Genomic DNA, 20081 nt, shown 5'->3' on the forward strand with positions numbered 1-20081 from the left:
TTAACGCAACCATCGACACTTTTAGCTTGAGAGTTGGAACTTTCTGGGAGGCAATTTACTTGTATGATTTTATATTGTAATGATCGGGATAAATGAGAGGCATTTTTTCAGATGAAATATAATACAACTCCAGGTCAGATGGCATTCCATCAGAGTTTTATAATTTTTTTCTAGCATGTAGTAAAAGAAAATTCGTGAAAGCAAGGAATTTCTTAGACGAGCATTGACACAGGCATAAAATGAAAAGCCTCGTTAAAAAAGTATCGAGCCATGTCAGAGCCGATGAATTAAAACCAATATCTACTAGATGCAGGACACGCCTGACATGGACTGCCCTTATTTCTACGCCACTAGCACCCGACGCCCGCGCACCTACATCCCGATTCCTGCGCCCATCTACCTGGGCCCCGCCCTGTCCTGACTCCACGTGGGAGTCCCTGCTCACGCCCTTTTCGCTTCTCACGCGCATGCACGTGGTCCAGCAACTGAAGCAGGTGACTACAACAAGTGGCTACGCCAGCATTTATAAGAGGGGAAGGAGGCGGCGGATGCTCAGCCGACACCGAGAGGAGGAGGAGGAGACACCGAGGCGAAGATGAGGCAGCAGAAAAGCGAAGACAGAGATGCAACACTTGATCTACTGTTGAAACATCCGGATGCACCACGTGCAACATACGTTTGAAAGCAGATGAAACACATGAAACATGTATCTGAAATACTAGCTGCAACATTAGATCTACTTTTGAAACATCCAAGATAAAAAACTTACAACATACGTACGAAACAACTGAATCATGTGAAACATGCGTATGAAACTACTTGCAAAAAATACCTGAAAATACTTTCGTACGTATGAAAATATATGCAACATCTATATGAAACACTTACAAATATACGTCTGGAAAATGAGATAAAACATTTGGAACATACATTTAAAACATACGTGTATAGCCACTACAACATGTCCAACATTCCGACTACTTTTGCAACATCAAGATGAAACACTTGCAACATTCAGATAAAACATCTGAAACACCTGAAATATACGCTTGCAACATGGCCTTTGCTCAGACGAATAGAGGCACGCCAGCGCGGAGGTTGACGGCGGCGCATCGACCTCGCGGTGCGGTAGCGGCATGGGCAACTCGTCGGCGGGCGCAGAGTCACACGAATCTCGTCCCCCTCGCCTGCTTGCGGGAGCATCCGTCGTGGAAGCTCGCCGACTCGGTGGAGACGGTCACGTCGAGTGGGCCAGCCTGCAGCGAGGAGGCAGAGCGATGGAGGCGGGCGAGGCAGCCTAGGCCGGATGGGGAATGTGGCGCGGAGGAGGTAGCTCGGGGAGGCAGCGCGGAAGAGGCCGTAGGGGATGGGTGGCGAGGCGGAGTGGGGTGGGTGGATGGGCACGACGACGCAGGGAGAAAACGACGCAACGAGCATCGAGACGCGCAGACGAGACAAGCGAATAAAGTTGCTGGATGAGGGATGCGTGCGGAAATGAGCGGGGGAAAGCGTTCGTCCGCCCGTCCGGGCGTATCATTAGGTCGATTCTAGTCGGAGGTTGGATTGAAATGTTTGTACATTTATTGATTTGATTTGAAAATATGAATATATTCTGCCTGTACATTTGAACATATCGCGGCTGCACGAATCTCATCGTATGCCGCTCGAAGTCGCCTCCCATTTCGCAGGGTCGCCGCTGCGTCAAGCAAGCACTTCCTCACCAGGTCTCGAGCATTCTAGAATCCTCCGCCCCGGCCCTCCCGAGGCTCCGCTGGATCCAGAACCTTCTAGAACCCCTGCACTGCGCGGTGCGCGCCCTCCTCCTCCTTCTCCTCCTCCCCGTCCGGATCTCGACACCCCTCGGCGTCCCAGACCATGGTCCTGGGCGTGGCGCTGGGCGGTGAGTGAACCCCTCATGGAGGTTCGTGTGCTGCCGCTTGGTTTATCGACTCCTTATACGTGCTTCTTGCGTTGCGGCTGCTGTCCAAGCTTTAGCGACACAGAGGGGCTTCGCTCTTTTGCCATTCCGCAAATGCTGATTCGCCCGTCTGCCATTTTCAAACACGACGCACCGCCAGAATGCCCTGGATCCAGTATATGTACCGTATTTTGATTTTGAATTTTTTTTTCGTTATTTTCTTTCCCCTTTTACCCCTCATCCATCCCATGATAGCCTGTCCGCTGCGGGCCCGCACTTCTGCGCGGGCATCGAGCTGGGGGGCCCCGGGGACCCGCTGGCCGCCGCCTCCGCCGCGGGCGCCGGCGACCCCGTGGTCGCCGCGGAGGCGCTCCGCCGCGCGGTCCTGGACATGCAGGGGGCGCTCACGGCCATCGAGCGGTGCCGGAAGCCCGTCGTCGCGGCGGTGCACGGCGCTTGCGTCGGCGGCGGCGTCGAGGTCGTCGCGGCCTGCGACATCAGGTGCTGCTCCAGGGACGCCACGTTCGTGCTCAAGGAGGTGGACATGGCCATCGTCGCCGACCTCGGCGCGCTGCAGCGCCTCCCGCGGATCGTCGGCTACGGCAACGCTGCTGACCTCGCGCTCACCGGACGCAAGATCACCGCCATGGAGGCCAAGGAGATGGGCCTGGTTACCAGGGTCTTCGATTCCAAGAAAGAATTCGATGCCGGTGACTGTAGAACAAGGCCTGGAGCATGTAGCCACATGGAATGCAGGTATGATGAGATCGAATGATCTGAAGGAGGCCATCAGAGCCTTCCTGGAGAAGCGTAAGCCTGTGTTCTCCAAGCTGTAATGATCAGATTCAGATACCATACCTCTACTTATCTGAAAATTAATAAAAGGAATGAAGTGTGTTAGGAGTAGACAAGAATACCATCTGTGGTAGCATTTGGCGAAACATCCTTTCTTGTCAGGGAAAATGCATGTTCTCGGTGGAGTTGTGAAGACATTTTTCCATATCAACTGAGCTTACCAAAGTTGTTTCGGTCGACATGTCAAACGAGCCCAGGGTGTTATTGTTTTGTTACCTGTTCCAGTCTGTACGCAGACTCATTTCTTCTGCACGACCTGCACCAGACAATTGTCTCACCGCTACAAGATGAAAACCTTTACTTATACTGTTGAAAATGAATACTAGAGCAATATGCCCCAGAAGTGTAGCACCCTACTCTTCATCATGAACTCTACATGTAAGGAACTTTAGAACAGGAACAATACTATAGCATATTAACTCGAGATAACTTAGCATTAAAAAAAAAACTCTTAGCGATAAATTAACATTTCCAAAGAAACAAAGAAATGAAATTAATCTTAACATGGGCACTCAGATTAAGCGATGTTCATTTACTGCAATGCAAAGGTTCGACATTGTTCACAACCATTACCATCCAAATCCAAGCAACTGAAACCTATTTTAGGCTTACTGCTCCGATTATATACAGACAAAACCTGACAGTGCCAAACTGGAGACGTCACAAACCAACTGCTTCAGACAATAGACATGAAAGACATCTCAAATTAAGAGAAAGAAGAAAAGAAGGTCCAGAAACAACCGCCATACAGGTCATGAGTCTAATAACATTAGTGACCTCAAATTTCAAATAGAACAACAAATTAGCAACGAACTGGCACTAACAACCCTGAGCATCTCACTACAGCCGCTTACATGGTCAATGCCATCATCGACCTGCTTCAACTCCCCAGCTTGAACGCCCAGGGTTCATCGCTGAGGAGCCTTGCTCTTCCAAGCCTCCTCCAACTGCAAGGGCATCACGGCTGAGATCTGGAGATGCGCTACAAAACCTGCCATCCTTGTCCTCCAACAAGTTGCTCAGACCTGCTCCTAAATCACCAATCTCAGCTGCCATCCTAGGCTCATCCCAAGCCACTGGTTTTCTACCCATCTCAATGTCGCCAACAGCTCTCCCCATGTTTGGACTCATGAAACCATTTGTTGGACGAGGCCTCAGACCATGCTCCTGTTGGACCCTACCACAGAAGTTGTTCTTGGAAGGAGGGATCGTTGTAAAGATCTCTTTGATGTTTTCTATGACTCCCCTGTTGTATGGGTTGGCTCGTTGATCATAGCGATACCTGAAGTTCTCATATGTTGTCTACAAAGCAGAAGTAGGGCAACTGATTAGCAATTGGCACAGCATACTTCATCAGGCAAGGATATAAATACATCCTTCTTGGAATCAGTTTTTACCTGATTTGTGCTCATGAGATACAAATGGAACACAGAGAGGCCACCAACAAACCAGACTGCAATGAATGTGTAGATGATTAAAGCAATAGATGCAGGGGTCTTTGCCATTGCCTTCCAAATTGTTATCTGCTCTTCATTTCTGATCATAACAATGAGCACCCAGCAGAACCCAAAGACATACAGGCAGAGCAGAGTTGTTGAGAATACAAACATATAGAAGAACCTGTCCACGGGACCGCTCCGGGTGAGCCATCCTCTGGTTCATCGTTCATCCCTACTGAAAGCACGGCAGATGTTAATACCTTTGGCGATCTTTGCGACGCCGGCATCCAATTCTTTCTTGGAATCGAAGACCCTGGTAACCAGGCCCATCTCCTTGGCCTCCATGGCGGCGATCTTGCGTCCGGTGAGCGCGAGGTCAGCAGCGTTGCCGTAGCCGACGATCCGCGGGAGGCGCTGCAGCGCGCCGAGGTCGGCGACGATGGCCATGTCCACCTCCTTGAGCACGAACGTGGCGTCCATGGAGCAGCACCTGATGTCGCAGGCCGCGACGACCTCGACGCCGCCGCCGACGCAGGCGCCGTGCACCGCCGCGACGACGGGCTTCCGGCACCGCTCGATGGCCGTGAGCGCCCCCTGCATGTCCAGGACCGCGCGGCGGAGCGCCTCCGCGGCGACCACGGGGTCGCCGGCGCCCGCAGCGGAGGCGGCGGCCAGCGGGTCCCCGGGGCCCCCAGCTCGATGCACGCGCAGAAGTGCGGGCCCGCGGCGGACAGGCTATCATGGGATGGATGAGGGGTAAAAGGGGAAAGAAAATAACGAAAAAAAATTCAAAATCAAAATACGGTACATATACTCGGTCCAGGGCATTCTGGCGGTGCGTCGCGTTTGAAAATGGCAGACGTGTGAATCCCATTTACAGGATGGCAAAAGAGCGAAACCCACGTTTGATAATGGCGAAATAGCAATTTTCTCGACACAGAGTCATTACTACTTGGTATTGGTAGTGCCCGTTGCACAAAGTAGATGTTTCAGCTTCTTACATCTCGTCATCCTGCGGCCAATTTTTTTTTTTTTTTTTTTTTTTTGGGCATTCCATTGTTGTGGACATTTTCCGTCTCATGATTCATGATCGTGGTAGGCCCTGACAGTTCGATACACTGATACGTTGATTAATAGGACCACCAAGATACGTGATCATGATTGCTTTCTAACGTAATACTGTAATAGTATGATCTCTGATGGCGTGGACTTGTTTCCTTAATCTTGTTATTAGGCTGCAAAAGGACCGGTGGCCATCGGACCCGCTATCCCCAACAGCATTGCCCCCGAGGAGCCTAAAGTCGTCGTGCCAGAGGAGAACGGGGAGATGGGCATGGTTGATATCCAGGACAAGGAAGTCAGTATGGAAGGGCTCTGCTCCATAAGCACCTATGATCAGTGGACGCCACTCTCTGTTTCTGGCCAGCTCCCGAAACCGCGCTATAAGGTCCCCTTTGGTTTTCTTGACCGCCTAATTTCACTTTTGCGCATTTAGTGACCTGTTGTCTATGATGGTTGCAGCATGGAGCTGCGGTGGTTCAGCAGAAGATGTACGTCTTTGGTGGAAATCACAATGGCCGTTACCTTGGCGACATCCAGGTAGATTGTTCCTCTAGATGTTGTATCTGTTGGCTGCTGCATTTATGGTCAGGAATTCTCACAACCATCTTGAACTGAGATGTTGTACTGAGCCAGCACCTTCAATCTTAGCAATAAAGCCATGGGTCTTAACATTGGGAACCCTTTTCTGTTCAAAAGGTTCTGGACTTCAAAACTTTGTCATGGTCAAAGCTGGAAGCTAAATCACAAGCAGAACCATCAGAATCAGCTGGAGCAGTTCCATTTTCTGCATGTGCTGGTCATTCAGTGGTAAACCAAAAGCTCTTTTCACTCGAGCCTTAGGGAATTGGCCAGTTTTATCCCAATTGGTTAGTTTATAACTGTATAGTGTATTTGCATTTGGCTTTAATATTTTCCAGATTCAATGGGGAAATAAGATCCTATGTCTTGCAGGACATACTAGAGAACCTGCAGAAAGTCTCAGTGGTTAGGCTAATATTTCACTCATCTTTTCCTATTCATTTCTCAGCGTCTTAGTTCTTATTTCTTATGCGCATTTATGACAGTCAAGGAGTTTGATCCACAAACCTGCACTTGGTCTACCTTGTGTACTTATGGAAGGTCACCGGTATGATTGTGTTTGTCTGTGTTTTATCTCCAGCTTTGTTTTTCTTTGTTTCTTCCCAAATCTGTGATGTTGTTTTCCTATTTCCTTTAGAGCTCACGTGGTGATCAGTCAGTGACTCTTGTTGGTGACACTCTAGTTGTGTTTGGCGGTGAAGGTCATGGGAGATCTCTTCTGAATGATCTGCACATTCTCGATCTTGAGACCATGACTTGGGATGAATTTGAGACCACGTAAGTTCTATGATGTAAATTTATTGGTTAACTTCATGTCTTCATTAGAAATGGTTTAGCTAAACCTGTAAATCTGGATGTGTTTTTATGCAACGGTCCCTATTGGATAGAATTCTTAGCCTTCCTCTTTATGTTGAACTGGTTTCTTATATAATTGTGGAGAACCCAAACTTGAAGTGATGTGATTATGCTACTTCGTAATTCACTTGCAGTTGCAGCTGGTAATACATTTGGTCTAGGACATGGAATGAAACTTGTATTGTTCTTGCTCTGCTTTGAGGGGCAGGATTAATATCTGACTGTTTTCAAATCATGCTGTTGCTCTCCAGAGGCACTCCCCCTTCTCCAAGGTCAGAGCACGCTGCTGCTTGCTTTGCAGAGCGGTATCTTCTGATATTTGGCGGGGGATCGCATTCTACATGTTTCAGTGACCTACACCTCCTTGACACTCAGACAGTGAGTATTCTTTTCTCTAAAGCTGGTATGTAATTCTTTTGGGAGTCCAAATGAATCACTTGGTCGTTACAGATGGAATGGTCAAGACCAAAGCAGCAAGGTATTACTCCAGAACCAAGAGCAGGGCATGCAGGTGTAACTATTGGAGAATATTGGTTTATTACTGGGGGTGGAAATAGTAGGAAAGGTAAGGTTGAGATATCTGACAATTTTATTACACCACGATTTATGAGTTATAACTCAAAACCAATTTTCTATGGTTTAGACATCAGGAATGTCCTGATAAATATAACTGCCTACTTATCTATCTTTGTCGTGTCAATCATTTTCTTTTCTTGGGGCTGGTCTTTGAGTTTGAGTTATATCATTTCACTTTTTAAAAAGTATCACAAAAATGATTCCTGCTTACGTGCGCCCGATCCACTGCAGGTGTCTCAGATACTCTTGTACTCAACATGTGTACTTATGAATGGTCAGTTCTCACTGATCTTGAGGCCCGTGCACCCCCTACAAGTGAGGTGAGCTCATTGATATTCTGCGTACTCTATTCACTCGAAAATTTTTGTATTTTCAACTGAGGAAAAAATTTACTTCTGGTTTAATGTTCAAATTCCAACTCAATCAAGGTCACGATTTATGGATTTAATTATCTCAAATGGTGAAGCTCGTCTGGTCTAATAAACTGCCTTTTTTATAAACTTATATACTCATAATTATTCATCGATTGTACTAATTTGTTATGTACTCTTGCTGTTAGCCTGTTAATGATATTCAGAGGCATATTTATGACAGGGCTCAAGTTTAGTAACACACAATTAATGGAGAGAATTTTCTGGTGTCATTTGGAGGATATAGTGGGCGTTATAGTAATCAGGCATGCTTCTCTATGAGCACTCTAGTGTTTTTCACATGCCCTTATATTCAGCTGAGCAATTCTTTTTGTTTAGGCTTATGCTCTCAAGGCAAGTCTCAAACCAAGTGTCCCGTCTCAACAAATAGATGAAGCAGAGTCAAATGGTTTTGCCACCATATCTGTAGCAGAAAATTCTAGCAGGAAAGTCATATTTGAAATTGAGGAACTTAAAGATGTAAAGGTAATGTAATGTTTGGATGCATAAACACAGTTTCTGTTCTTTTTCACTCAATAATTTTGTGCACAAACACAAATGCTGGATGGTTCCTCTGGTCTGTTCATTAAAACATATGCAACTTTTTTCACTATCAGCCTGGCAATAGGGCAGATAACAGCAAAACCTTGGGACAAGTAGCTACGGATGAACAAAACCAAATAGAAGACAGACTTAATCAAGAGCACTTGCAGAGTCTCCGCCTGAAGCAGGAACTAGCTGATGTGGAAAACAGAAATGCAGAACTTACTGAGGCAAGCTATATCTCACTAACCAAATTGTGCAGAACTGCAGAGAATGCCAATAATATTTACTTACAGTGCTACTACTAGTGCCTAAGTGATGCTGTCCTTACATGTTGATCTCTTTGTCCATGACCTCTGTAGAAATATCTTGTGATTGCCCATTTAAGTCACATAAGGTTGAACACGATAGAAAAGGTTGAACACGATAGAAAATCTTTTTTTAATCAATGTACCTCAATGAAGTTATAGATTGTTAGTTTGTTACTGCTGTGTAGTGTGTCAAATACTATACTTGAATCGAGCTCTTAGAAAGTCAAATCATGAAAAAAGAACATATACACATAAAAGAGAATTGCAACTCACGATACATCAGGCAACCGTCACTTTATGAGGAAGAAACACGCTTTTCAGCTCAGTGATCAACTTCCATTTCTGTCATGTGCGGGCGCACATATGCCAGGCGCAGGCGCGCCCACGACGTGCGCCGCGCGGCTGAGCGCGCTGGGCAGGCGCTACATGGGTTGCCCTCTAAGGGCTAAAGATAGAAACTTAGATTAGTAGGTTGTTTTGGAAATTCCTAGAATCAAGGAGAGCTTTCTCCATTCGGTTGGGCCATTGGCCATATATATTTGTAATCGCTTGACAATGAAGAATAAGAAGAATTATATCCCTAATCTCTCTGTCTCTGTTAAGCCTGCGGTGGAGGGGAATAACCTCACCGGAGAAGACGGCCGACAGCTATGAACTGCGTAGCCGCGGTCCGGCCAGTCGGGGGTTCGACGCCCTTGACAACCTTGTATCACGGTCATGTCGGTCCTCTCCCACCCGCTCCACCCAGTCTTCCACAGCCGCCGCCCACTACCCTAGCCCTCCTCCATCGCCGCAGTCCTCCACCGCTTCCGCACCGCAGCCAGCAGCCATGAGCGATCCCACCATCGCCGATGTGATGGCGATGTTGAAATCCATCACCACGGAGATGACAACCATGAAGGCCGACATGGCGGCTATGAAGGAGAAGTCGGCCTCGTCGTCGGACAGCGGCAACGGCAGCCGCCTGGAAGGGCCGCGCGATCTTGATCGCCCCCCAAAATTCCAAAAATTGGATTTTCCCCGCTACGACGGCAAGACCGATCCGATGCTCTTCATCAACAAGTGCGAATCCTATTTTCGCCAACAGCGCACCATGGCGGAGGAGCGTGTGTGGATGGCCTCGTACAATTTGGAGGACGTCGCGCAACTCTGGTACATCCAACTCCAGGAGGACGAGGGCACGCCGCCGTGGGGGCGATTCAAGGAGCTCCTGAACTTGCGGTTTGGGCCTCCCCTCCGCTCGGCGCCGCTGTTCGAGTTCGCCGAGTGCCGGCGTACAGGGACCGTGGAGGAGTACTCCAATCGCTTCCAGGGCCTCCTGCCTCGTGCGGGTCGTCTTGATGAGGCTCAGCGCGTCCAACTCTTCACCAGCGGACTCCTGCCGCCGCTCAGCCACGCCGTCCGCATCCACAACCCGGCGACGCTCGCGGCCGCCATGAGCCTGGCGCGCCAAGTGGAGTTGATAGAGATCGACCGTCCGGTGCAGCCTCCCCCTCGGGCGCCCCCGCGTGGCCTCCTTCCCGCTCCCGCGCCCCGGCCAGCGCTCCCTGCCCCTCCGGTGGCCGCCCAGCAGGGTCGCGGCGAGGGCAACCAGAGGCGCCTCACCCCGGACGAGATGGCGGAACGGCGCCGTCTGGGTCTCTACTTTAATTGCAATGAAAAATATACCCGTGGCCATAACAGATTTTGCCGGCGCATCTTCTTCCTCGAAGGCGTGGAGATCGAGGACGCCGCGGACGCCGCTGGAGACGCGGAGCACGACGCCGAGGCGCCCTGTTTTTCCCTGCAGGCCGTGGCTGGGGTTCCCATGGCAGGCACCATGCAGATCGCCGTGGCACTCGGCGTTGCGTCCCTCGTCGCCCTCCTCGACTCCGGCAGCACGCACAACTTCATCTCGGAGGAGGCGGCGCGGCGCTCCGGTCTACCCCTCCGCCAACGCCCCCGCCTCACAGCCTTGGTCGCGAATGGCGAGCGGGTCACCTGCGCCGGCGTCATCCGCGACGCGCCTCTGCTCATCGACGGCGAGTCGTTCCCGGCCGACCTCTACGTCATGCCACTGGCCGGGTACGACGTCGTCCTCGGCACCCGGTGGCTCGGCGAGTTGGGGCCCATTGTTTGGGACCTCGGCCGCCGGCGCATGTCCTTCCAGCGCCAGGGGCGCCCCGTCTCCTGGACCGGCGTGGCCAGCCCCTCTGTGCCGGCCCTGGGCGCCACAACAGAGGCTGGTTCCCTCTTGGAGGCGCTGTTGCTCTCGTTTGGGGGGCTCTTCGTGGACCCCGTCGGTCTGCCCCCCAAGCGTGCACATGACCACCGCATTATTCTCAAGCCCGACGCCCAACCGGTCGCCGTCCGCCCTTACCGGTACCCCACGGCGCACAAGGACGAGTTGGAGCGGCAGTGTGCCGCCATGATTGATCAAGGGATCGTCCGCCGCAGCGACTCGCCGTTCTCGTCGCCCGCCCTCCTTGTCAAGAAGCCTGATGGTTCGTGGCGCTTCTGCGTCGACTACCGGGCGCTGAACGCGCTCACCGTCAAGGATGCTTTCCCGATCCCGGTGGTCGACGAGCTACTCGACGAGCTCCATGGCGCCAAATTCTTCACCAAGCTGGACCTCCGGTCCAGGTACCACCAGGTGCGCATGCGCCCGGAGGACGTGCACAAGACGGCGTTCCGCACCCACGACGACCTGTACGAGTTCCTGGTGATGGCGTTCGGGCTGTGCAACGCCCCAGTGACATTCCAGGCCTTGATGAACGACGTGCTCCGCCCGTTCCTGCGCCGCTTCGTCCTGGTATTTTTTGACGATATTCTGATTTACAGCAAGTCGTGGGCTGATCATCTTCGCCACCTCCGGGCCGTCCTCGACGAACGACGCCGCCACCAACTCTTTGTCAAGCGCACCAAGTGTTCTTTTGGTGCTTCCTCCGTCGCCTACCTCGGCCATGTCATATCCACGGCGGGTGTGGCCATGGACCCGGCCAAGGTGCAGGCGATCCACGATTGGCCGGCTCCACGTTCGGCCCGGGCTGTGCGCGGTTTCCTCGGCCTCGCCGGGTATTACCGCAAGTTCGTCCACAACTTCGGGGCGATCGCTGCACCACTGACGACCCTACTCAAGAAGGAGGGTTTCTCCTGGGACGACGCGGTGGCCGCGGCATTCACAGCGCTCAAGACCGCCGTCACGTCCGCCCCCGTCCTCGCCATGCCCGACTTCGCCAAGCTGTTCACCGTCGAGTGTGATGCGTCGACGTTCGGCTTCGGCACGGTCCTGGTCCAGGAGGGCCATCCGGTCGCCTTCTTCAGCAGGCCTGTGGCGCCTCGCCACCGCTCGCTAGCCGCCTACGAGCGTGAGCTCATCGGCCTCGTCTAGGCGGTACGGCACTGGCGCCCGTATCTCTGGGGGCGGCGCTTCATCGTCAAGACCGACCACTACAGCCTAAAGTATCTCCTCGATCAGCGCCTCGCCATGATCCCTCAGCATCACTGGGTCGGTAAGCTCCTGGGCCTTGATTTCTCGGTGGAGTACCGGTCGGGCGCCATGAACGTCGTCGCAGACGCCCTCTCCCGTCGCGACAATGACGAAGGGGAGGTGATGGCTATTTCGGCGCCCCGCTTTGACTTCATCGAGCGCCTCCGCCATGCCCAGGCCACTGATCCGACCCTGGTCGCCATCCATGATGAGGTCCGGGCTGGCACCCGCACCGCCCCGTGGGCGCTGGTGGACGGCATGGTCGCCTTCGACGGCCGCCTGTACATTCCCCCGGCGTCGCCGCTGCTACAGGAGATCTTGGCCGCGGTCCACAACGACGGCCATGAGGGCATCCACCGCACCCTCCACAGGCTCCGGCGGGATTTTCATTTTCCCAACATGCGTCGTTTGGTGCAGGATTTCGTGAAGGCCTGCGTCACCTGTCAGCAGTACAAGTCCGACCACCTCAGGCCGGCCGGTCTGCTGCAGCCACTGCCGGTTCCGTCGGCTGTGTGGGCGGACATCGGCATCGACTTCATTGAGGCGTTGCCCAGGGTGCAAGGCAAGACGGTCATCCTCTCCGTCGTGGATCGCTTCAGCAAGTACTGCCATTTCATCCCCCTGGCGCACCCCTACATCGCCGACTCCGTCGCTCACGCCTTCTTCGCCGACATCGTTCGCCTCCATGGCGTTCCGCAGTCCATCGTCTCGGACCACGATCCAGTGTTCACCTCGGCGTTCTGGCAGGAGCTCATGCGGCTCACTGGGACGAAGCTCTACATGTCCTCTGCCTTTCACCCGCAGACGGACGGCCAGACCGAGGCCGCCAATCGGGTCATCGTCATGTACTTGCGCTGCTTCACCGGCGACCGTCCCCGGCAGTGGCTCCGTTGGCTGCCATGGGCGGAGTACACCTACAACACCGCCTATTAGTCATCGCTCCGCAATACTCCGTTTCGTGTAGTCTATGGCCGGGACCCCCCGACCATCCGCTCCTATGAGCCCGGCGAGACCCGCGTCGCAGCGGTCGCCCAGGAGATGGAGGAGCGCGCTGCCTTCCTCGACGACATCCGCTATCGCCTTGAACAGGCTCAGGCGGTCCAGAAGCGCGTCTACGACCAGCACCACAGGCCGGTGTCCTTCCAGGTCAGCGATTGGGCTCTTCTTCGCCTTTGGCAGCGGGCAGCAGCGTCCCTCCCACGCTCGGCAACAGGGAAGCTCAAGCCGCGATACGTCGGGCCGTACCAGGTGGCAGAGCTCATCAACGAGGTGGCTGTGCGGCTACAGCTTCCTCTCGGCGCTCGTCTTCATGATGTGTTCCACATCGGCGTCCTCAAGAAGTTTGTCGGTACCCCACCGGCCGTTCCACCGCTGCTGCCTCCGCTCCTGCACGGTGCTGTCGTGCCTGCTCCCGCCCGGGTGACTCGAGCTCGGCTGGCCTGGGGAGTGCGCCAGGTGCTCGTTGAATGGCAGGGAGAACCACCTATCTCAGCTACATGGGAGGATCTGGACGACCTCCGTGCTCGGTTCCCTTCCTTTCAGCTCGAGGACGAGCTGGCCGTCGAGGCGGGGAGAGATGTCATGTGCGGGCGCACATATGCCAGGCGCAGGCGCGCCCGCGACGTGCGCCGCACGCCGCGCGGTTGAGCGCGCTGGGCAGGCGCTGCATGGGTTGCCCTCTAAGGGCTAAAGATAGAAACTTAGATTAGTAGGTTGTTTTGGAAATTCCTAGAATCAAGGAGAGCTTTCTCCATTCGGTTGGGCCATTGGCCATATATATTTGTAATCGCTTGACAATGAAGAATAAGAAGAATTATATCCCTAATCTCTCTCTCTCTCTCTGTTAAGCCTGCGGTGGAGGGGAATAACCTCACCGGAGAAGACGGCCGACGGCTACGAACTGCGTAGCCGCGGTCCGGCCAGTCGGGGGTTCGACGCCCTTGACAATTTCTTTGCTCGGCTCTCTTTTATGCAGGAACTCCACTTAGTTCGAGATCAACTTTCTATTGAACAAACCAGGGCTTCCAAACTCGAGGTAGGCAATAACTTGGAAGGATCTGAGCTCATGCTCTGGCACTTTGATTATTTATCATCTCAATACCTTATGCCAAGCTATGAATTGTTTTAGTGAACTTAGGTTTCCTTTTAGAATATATCTTTTCCCTGAACAACGTTGTTTTATACTCCCTCTGTTCCAAATTGTAAGTCGTTTTGGCTTTTCTAGGTACATAATTTTTGCTATGCACCTAGATACAAACTATGTTGTATCTAGAAAAGCCAAAACAGCTTACAATTTGGAATTGGAATGGAGGGAGTAGAAATTTAGAAAAGGAAACATGTTCGGAGCAGGGATAGGTTAAATTTGAGACCAAGTCCAATAACAGCAGAATCTCTAATAAACAAACTCGTTTTTCACTGGAAATGATTGAGTTGTGGTCTTTGCCACCTTGCTTATATTACCAGTATACCATTCTAAAAACATGGTAACCATTATGCCGCTATGGTTTTCTACAAAAACTAAATTTGTCTAATTCAAACAAATTAGTGAAGTAACTTGTACAATACATTGTGGTTTGTACTGGTTATCAGTTAGCACCCCTTTAACTCTGAATGGTACTTATTAAAAAAACTATGGATGGTGCAGTTTATTTGTGTTCCCTTTCATTTGCTGGTACTTGATTTTGAACTGTCTCTGTCTCTTTTTTTAATAAAAAATGGAAACATTTGGCTAATTGAAACAAATTAACCAAGTGACTTGTGCAATACATTGTGGTGAGTACAGGTTATCAGTTAGCACCCCATCCCCCCTTTTAATTCTGAATGATTCAATTTGTTCATGTCGCCTTTCATTTGCTAGTACTCGATATTGAAATAAAAATAACATCACTCCCAATGGACAGAATGAAATTTCAGAGATTCAACAACGACTACAGAATATGGGTACCCTAGAAAAGGAATTTGAATCACTTCGCAGTGAACTGGACAGCACTGTATCGGAAGAGGAAGCTTCGAGTGGCAACCAGACGCACCGCAGCAGGGGCTTCTGGAGATGGAACGGGTGAACTCAAGTAGGAGTGTTGAAGAGAATACACTTCCAAAGAGTTGGTATTCTTTTAAATTTCATGTCTTTCACAAAATTTTGAAAGGAACATCATATATGAATTCTGGATGATACTAGTTCGGAAGCATATACAGGGATCTAAGCAAACTGTCAACTGTGAAAAGCATCTTATAGAAAGTAAATGAATGTCACATGTTCCCGCATTTCCTGTGTTAGAACAATTTCTTATCTGATGATGTTGGCATCGACCATGATCACCAGAGCCGATTTTCTTTTCCTTAAAATCCTCAACATGAATTACAAATGAGAAAGCGACGGCATACACATGCTGGTTCACAAATGAATGCCAGAAATAGACCATCGTGTCATTTTAGGAGGGGAAAAGAGTTCTTTTAAAGTGGCAGGAGCTCTGCTTTAGAATTAAGAGAGGAGTTTAAAATAGAGATAGGAGGAATTTAAAAATAGAGATAGGAGCCAAAACACTAATGGAGTGTTTGGTTTGACGAATCAATCCATTATAAATGTGATGATACATTATTAGCGCTATCCCTTAAATTTGGTGGAATAACTTCACTCTCGTACTAGAACTAATTATTAGCTCGTGAGGAATAAGATAGTGTTGCATCAATTCATTTCATTTCACAAACCAAACAAATAAAATGATAATAGACTACCTCGTTCCATGAACTAAACACCTCCTTAGCTCTTAGACGCAGCCCCGAAATGGTGCTGACAGGGCGCCAAAGCCCACTCGCTCACATACAAGCAGCAAAGAAGCAACAAGAAACTAACTACAACGAATCAAAAGCCCTTTTCTGTTGATCAATGTCTTCTTTTACCCTCAGTGCCAATTGTTGAAAGAAGTTAATCTCTCTTTATATTTTCGTTCAAGTTTTCATCTTCAATTCAAACACAGTGGTTTCCGACTTGAACAAAAATAACATCCATTTGTATACCTAAAAATTGAGGTACTCGCTATTACAATGACAAAAATATCTGAATTGATACCATATATCATGTATGAGTTTACAAAATCTACCACAGCCACCACATGGATGTTTGGCCAGGTTCGCATAAATGCAGAAGTAAAACACAGGAGATACTTATGGTGATACCATAATTCTGAAGACCCTTAAATTCTCCCTGATAACAAAAATGTTTGTTCCAAGTTGTCGCCGTGATGCTCAGCCAAACATATTCGGAAGTGGCCTCACTGCCATGAATGCATCAACCATCTGCACAAAACAGAATCGTTAAAGCATTGAAGGAAATTCATAAACTCATATGAGGCCCATTATAGTTCCATTCAGTCTGGGTATAAGTGAGAATTGCATATCTATGTGCAAGCAATGCCATGCATGTGCATGTGTGCGTGCAAGATAAACAGATTATTTGTTAATCTCACTTGGAAACAAGGTGCAAAAAACCAATCATGCAGGGTCATACATTTGGTAATGAAAAATGGCACATAGCTCTCCTACATCGATAAAAAAGAAACCAAATATGCAAGACAGCAGATCGAATCATGTACCTCTTCAGTCACTTGAGCTCTAGCTCTTTGATGTCTAGCAACAATCTCAGATAGAACTGCAATGAGCCGTTGCTTCACTTCACCTGTCAACATCCTTCCCTCCTTGTACTCCTGGTGTTTGTGTTCGAAAATGTAAGCACAACTTAAGAATTTTCACAATGATGAATTATGTCTATGAAGCATAAATCTGTAGTAATACCTTCTTTATGTGCGCAAGCTCATCGTCATCTTCAAGGAAGAAGTTGAGGTATTTGATTGGGACATCTACCTTCATTGCAACAAAAATCCAGTCATTCACAAACTAGTTTTGTGTTACTTAAGAAGAGTATGGTAATTAACCAGAATATCAAGCAGATTATGGAAATGGATTTTTTTTTTCTCGAACACGCAAGAGAGCTACGTATCATTATATTAAGAAGAAAGGAATCCAAGAAGAAATATATCACAACCTTCAGCATGTTAGCACTGAAGTATGACATGAAAGACTTCAAGAAACAGAAGACATTTAGAGCTATATGAATTTTAGAACTGGAAGCTTCCAGTGATATATTTATTCATATTAAAAATCTAACTTTTGAGTTCAAAGCAAAAGGTCAGGTGCATAATGCAGGCACACTATTTGGAATACAATATCCTCAATTATAAACGGCAAAAGGCTTACATCAAGGTTAGCTCCAAGTTTTCTATGGAGCTCTATTGAGTCCTGGCCACCTGAGAAGGCATATTTATTCACCTGGAACATTGGAAACAAATTATAAGAGAGATAGATGCAGGAGATCAGCTAATTCTTGGTTCAGTTTAATAACCATTTTCACCATAACTTAAATGGGAAAACTAAAATGGGTAGTCAGGTAAAAAGAATTTCCAGCTAAAAGAAACTTCAGAGCAGGGCAGACCTTTGTCTTTATTTCTTTAGCACTATCTGTCACATATATCGCCGAATTTGCGTCACTGGCTGACATTTTTGTGTTCTCTCCCTGTGAAAAAGAACACACAAATTAGTGCCCTTGAAATCATAACCGTTTATATATAATAATAAAAAGGTAAAGAAATCACAAGCAAGTTATAAAACTTTAAATTAACTAGAAACAGTCAAGGTCAACAAACCTGAAGAGCAGGGAAAAATCTAGATTCAATCAGTGACGGTTTCTGATAACCAATTCTAGGAGCAACATCACGAGTCATCCTAAAATAGGGATCCTGCAGAAAAGAAAATAAAACTCTACTCTCAAAATTTGAAGGGAAAGACACACAAAGATTCAAAATGTATTGGTATGTGTCAAACTTTAAAACAAAAGAGACAAACATATGCCACATTCTCGGCATCTTTCAATTAATACACTAAGCTACATTTTATTGATAATTGCGGGAAGAATGATTTACTCTTAATTTGCATATTGGAGGGCAAGATCAAATCTAGTGCTACAAATAACAAATGATAAAGGCACCAATTCAAATTGTCAAATTTACCCCTACTTTGCATAAGTGGGGCTCAGTTCAAATTTAGGATGGGAATAACTAGGAACATAAAGGCAATAGTTCAGAAAAATACGCTAACAGAAATATTACAAGTATGCTAGCAAGTTGATATACATTCACTTATGCTAGTAAAGATCGTTATACCAAAGATGTTTGTACCTGATCTATTGCACATGGGATAAGGCACCGCAGTTGGTCCTTGCCAGCGAAGAGATGGGGAAATGAAGAAGGAAATGATGGGACTGCCTGCACTGGAGGAAAGCTAACCTTTCCTATGTGATCCTCGAGATTGAACCCAAATATTCCTATAGCCTATTGTTCAAGAGTAAAACATATTAGCCAACCAATGATGCTTAAATGTAAAATCTGTAGTGTTTGAACATTTTTCTTAATTAAACAGCTCTCACCTTATTCATAGTTACACATCTGGCAACTTGCATCATGTTTTCATAAAAAGCACTGCAAGACAAGGCCAGAGGGGTTATTGTTTGCATATAACAAGCAAAGCCAAGATTGCATGGTATCATTTGCTTAGTGATGGACCAAAAATAGCAGTCAAAAGTTAAAATATAAATCAGAGTTAGGAAGAGTAGTCTTACCCTCCAACAAAAGAAAAATCGGAGAAAATGAATGTTCTTTCAATGTCAAAACCACATGCTATAATGTCTTTAGCATTTTCACGGGCAAGCCTTTTACTTTCCTGAATAGTCAAGTTCTTCCACAAGAACTTCTCATCGTCAGTCAGTTGTATAACTAGGGGCACCTTAAAAGCCTCCTGCAAGTATCTGAAGAAAGATTCTGAAAGTTAATGAAACATTACTTACAAAATCAGAACTAAGAAAGCGACGTGCGAGTAATCAAACAAAACTTATGTTGTTTAGATTTCCTCAAAATAAAATAAAAATCTCTTTTACTTCAAGGAACATGTTTATGAATATTCCTGAGGATCTTCAACTGTGGAGACTTGCAGCACACATTCTGCCATATCCCGTCCCCGACCATCAGTTGATTAGCCATGTGAAAAACAGTCTACCACAAGAAATACTTCAAATTGGAGAACTCAATTTTGCAGCACATATCCTGCCTTATCCCGTCCCCGATCATCAGTTCATTAGCCACGTGAACTAACAGTCTACCACAAGGAACAGTTCAAATTGGAGAACTCAATTTGGTTATATTTGCAAATCAAGAATAGTTTCCATTAATCCTTTGTCAAAAAAAGAGAAGAGTTTCCATGTGTCATTAACATATCCAAAGTGGGTCCTTGTATGTAGTGAAAAAACACCACTTGCTACTCTCTCACTGACACAGCATTGTCCAATTATGCAACACATACATAAATCAGAGCATAACTGAGGAGCTGTAGCCCAAAATTCAGGGTACGGAGACACAATGCTTACTTTGTGAACATGAAGGGGATGAGGTGGCCGAGGTGCAGGGCCTCCGACGAGGGCCCCCTTCCCGTGTAGAGGTAGAACTTCTCCCCCTTCTCATACAAATCCAGTAGCTCGTTCAAATCACTATATATAACACAAAAAAGCACAAAAAAATCGTCAGCACCTCCTCCTCCGGGGATAAAAAAAGTAGGGTTTTTCTTTTGTGCAGGTGGCTCGGTACCGGTGGGCGAAGAAGAGGCCTCGGCGGAGGAAGCAGTGCGGCGGTCGTCCGGTGAGGCGTGCGATGCGGCCGACGAGTGCGTCGTCGATGCGCTGGCAGCCGAACTGGTCCACGAGCTTGTCGTAGTCGATGCCGCCCTTCCCCGCTGACACCTCCCACGGATTCACCACCTGTTCCTCCTCCTCCTCCTCCTTCTCTTTCCTCGCGGCGTCCACACCTTGCTCCGCCGCCGCCATGGCCGCTCGCAGATCTCTCCCTTCGCTTGCTCTCCGGCGGCGCGAGGGGGTTAGCGGCAGGGTAACCAGACCAGAGCTAAACCTCGGGCTCGCGTTCGCTGCCGTGTGGAGCCCGCAGGAAAGCGAGTAGCGATGGCGCC

At 48.6% G+C, this 20081-nt stretch overlaps 2 protein-coding genes and 3 pseudogenes across 3 annotated transcripts; 2 read left to right on the forward strand and 3 right to left on the reverse strand.

Moving 5' to 3' along the window:
- Positions 1 to 1903: 1903 nt before the first annotated feature.
- Positions 1904 to 15260, forward strand: LOC136508554 (acyl-CoA-binding domain-containing protein 6-like; annotated as a pseudogene).
- On the forward strand, positions 2166 to 2832 carry LOC136509393 (delta(3,5)-Delta(2,4)-dienoyl-CoA isomerase, peroxisomal-like; annotated as a pseudogene).
- Positions 3293 to 4422, reverse strand: LOC136509394 (probable protein S-acyltransferase 7; the record flags this gene model as incomplete). Its single annotated transcript, XM_066504206.1, has 2 exons — positions 3293 to 4075; positions 4171 to 4422. Coding segments are annotated over 2 exons (687 nt in total), but the record flags the coding sequence as incomplete, so codon positions are not given.
- Positions 4299 to 5040, reverse strand: LOC136509395 (delta(3,5)-Delta(2,4)-dienoyl-CoA isomerase, peroxisomal-like; annotated as a pseudogene).
- A 667-nt stretch (positions 15261 to 15927) lies between the features above and the next one.
- LOC136508324 (tryptophan--tRNA ligase, cytoplasmic-like) lies at positions 15928 to 20078 on the reverse strand. 2 transcript variants are annotated; one of them, XM_066502976.1, is made up of 11 exons: positions 19706 to 20078; positions 19489 to 19608; positions 18688 to 18873; positions 18496 to 18547; positions 18248 to 18400; positions 17717 to 17809; positions 17506 to 17586; positions 17271 to 17342; positions 16809 to 16877; positions 16610 to 16720; positions 15928 to 16313 (listed from the first exon to the last, which is right to left on the reverse strand). In XM_066502976.1, the coding sequence occupies exons 1-11, from the start codon at positions 19939 to 19941 to the stop codon at positions 16263 to 16265; spliced, it is 1224 nt and encodes a 407-aa protein (XP_066359073.1). In that variant the 5' UTR covers positions 19942 to 20078; the 3' UTR covers positions 15928 to 16262. The 2 variants fall into 2 exon arrangements, 1 of the variants encoding a protein (XP_066359073.1); XR_010771926.1 differs by having other exon boundaries at positions 16289 to 16313; positions 16809 to 16873.
- Positions 20079 to 20081: the final 3 nt, after the last annotated feature.

This window comes from Miscanthus floridulus, chromosome 15, assembly GCF_019320115.1.
Source record: "Miscanthus floridulus cultivar M001 chromosome 15, ASM1932011v1, whole genome shotgun sequence".
Classification (NCBI taxonomy): Eukaryota; Viridiplantae; Streptophyta; class Magnoliopsida; order Poales; family Poaceae; genus Miscanthus; species Miscanthus floridulus.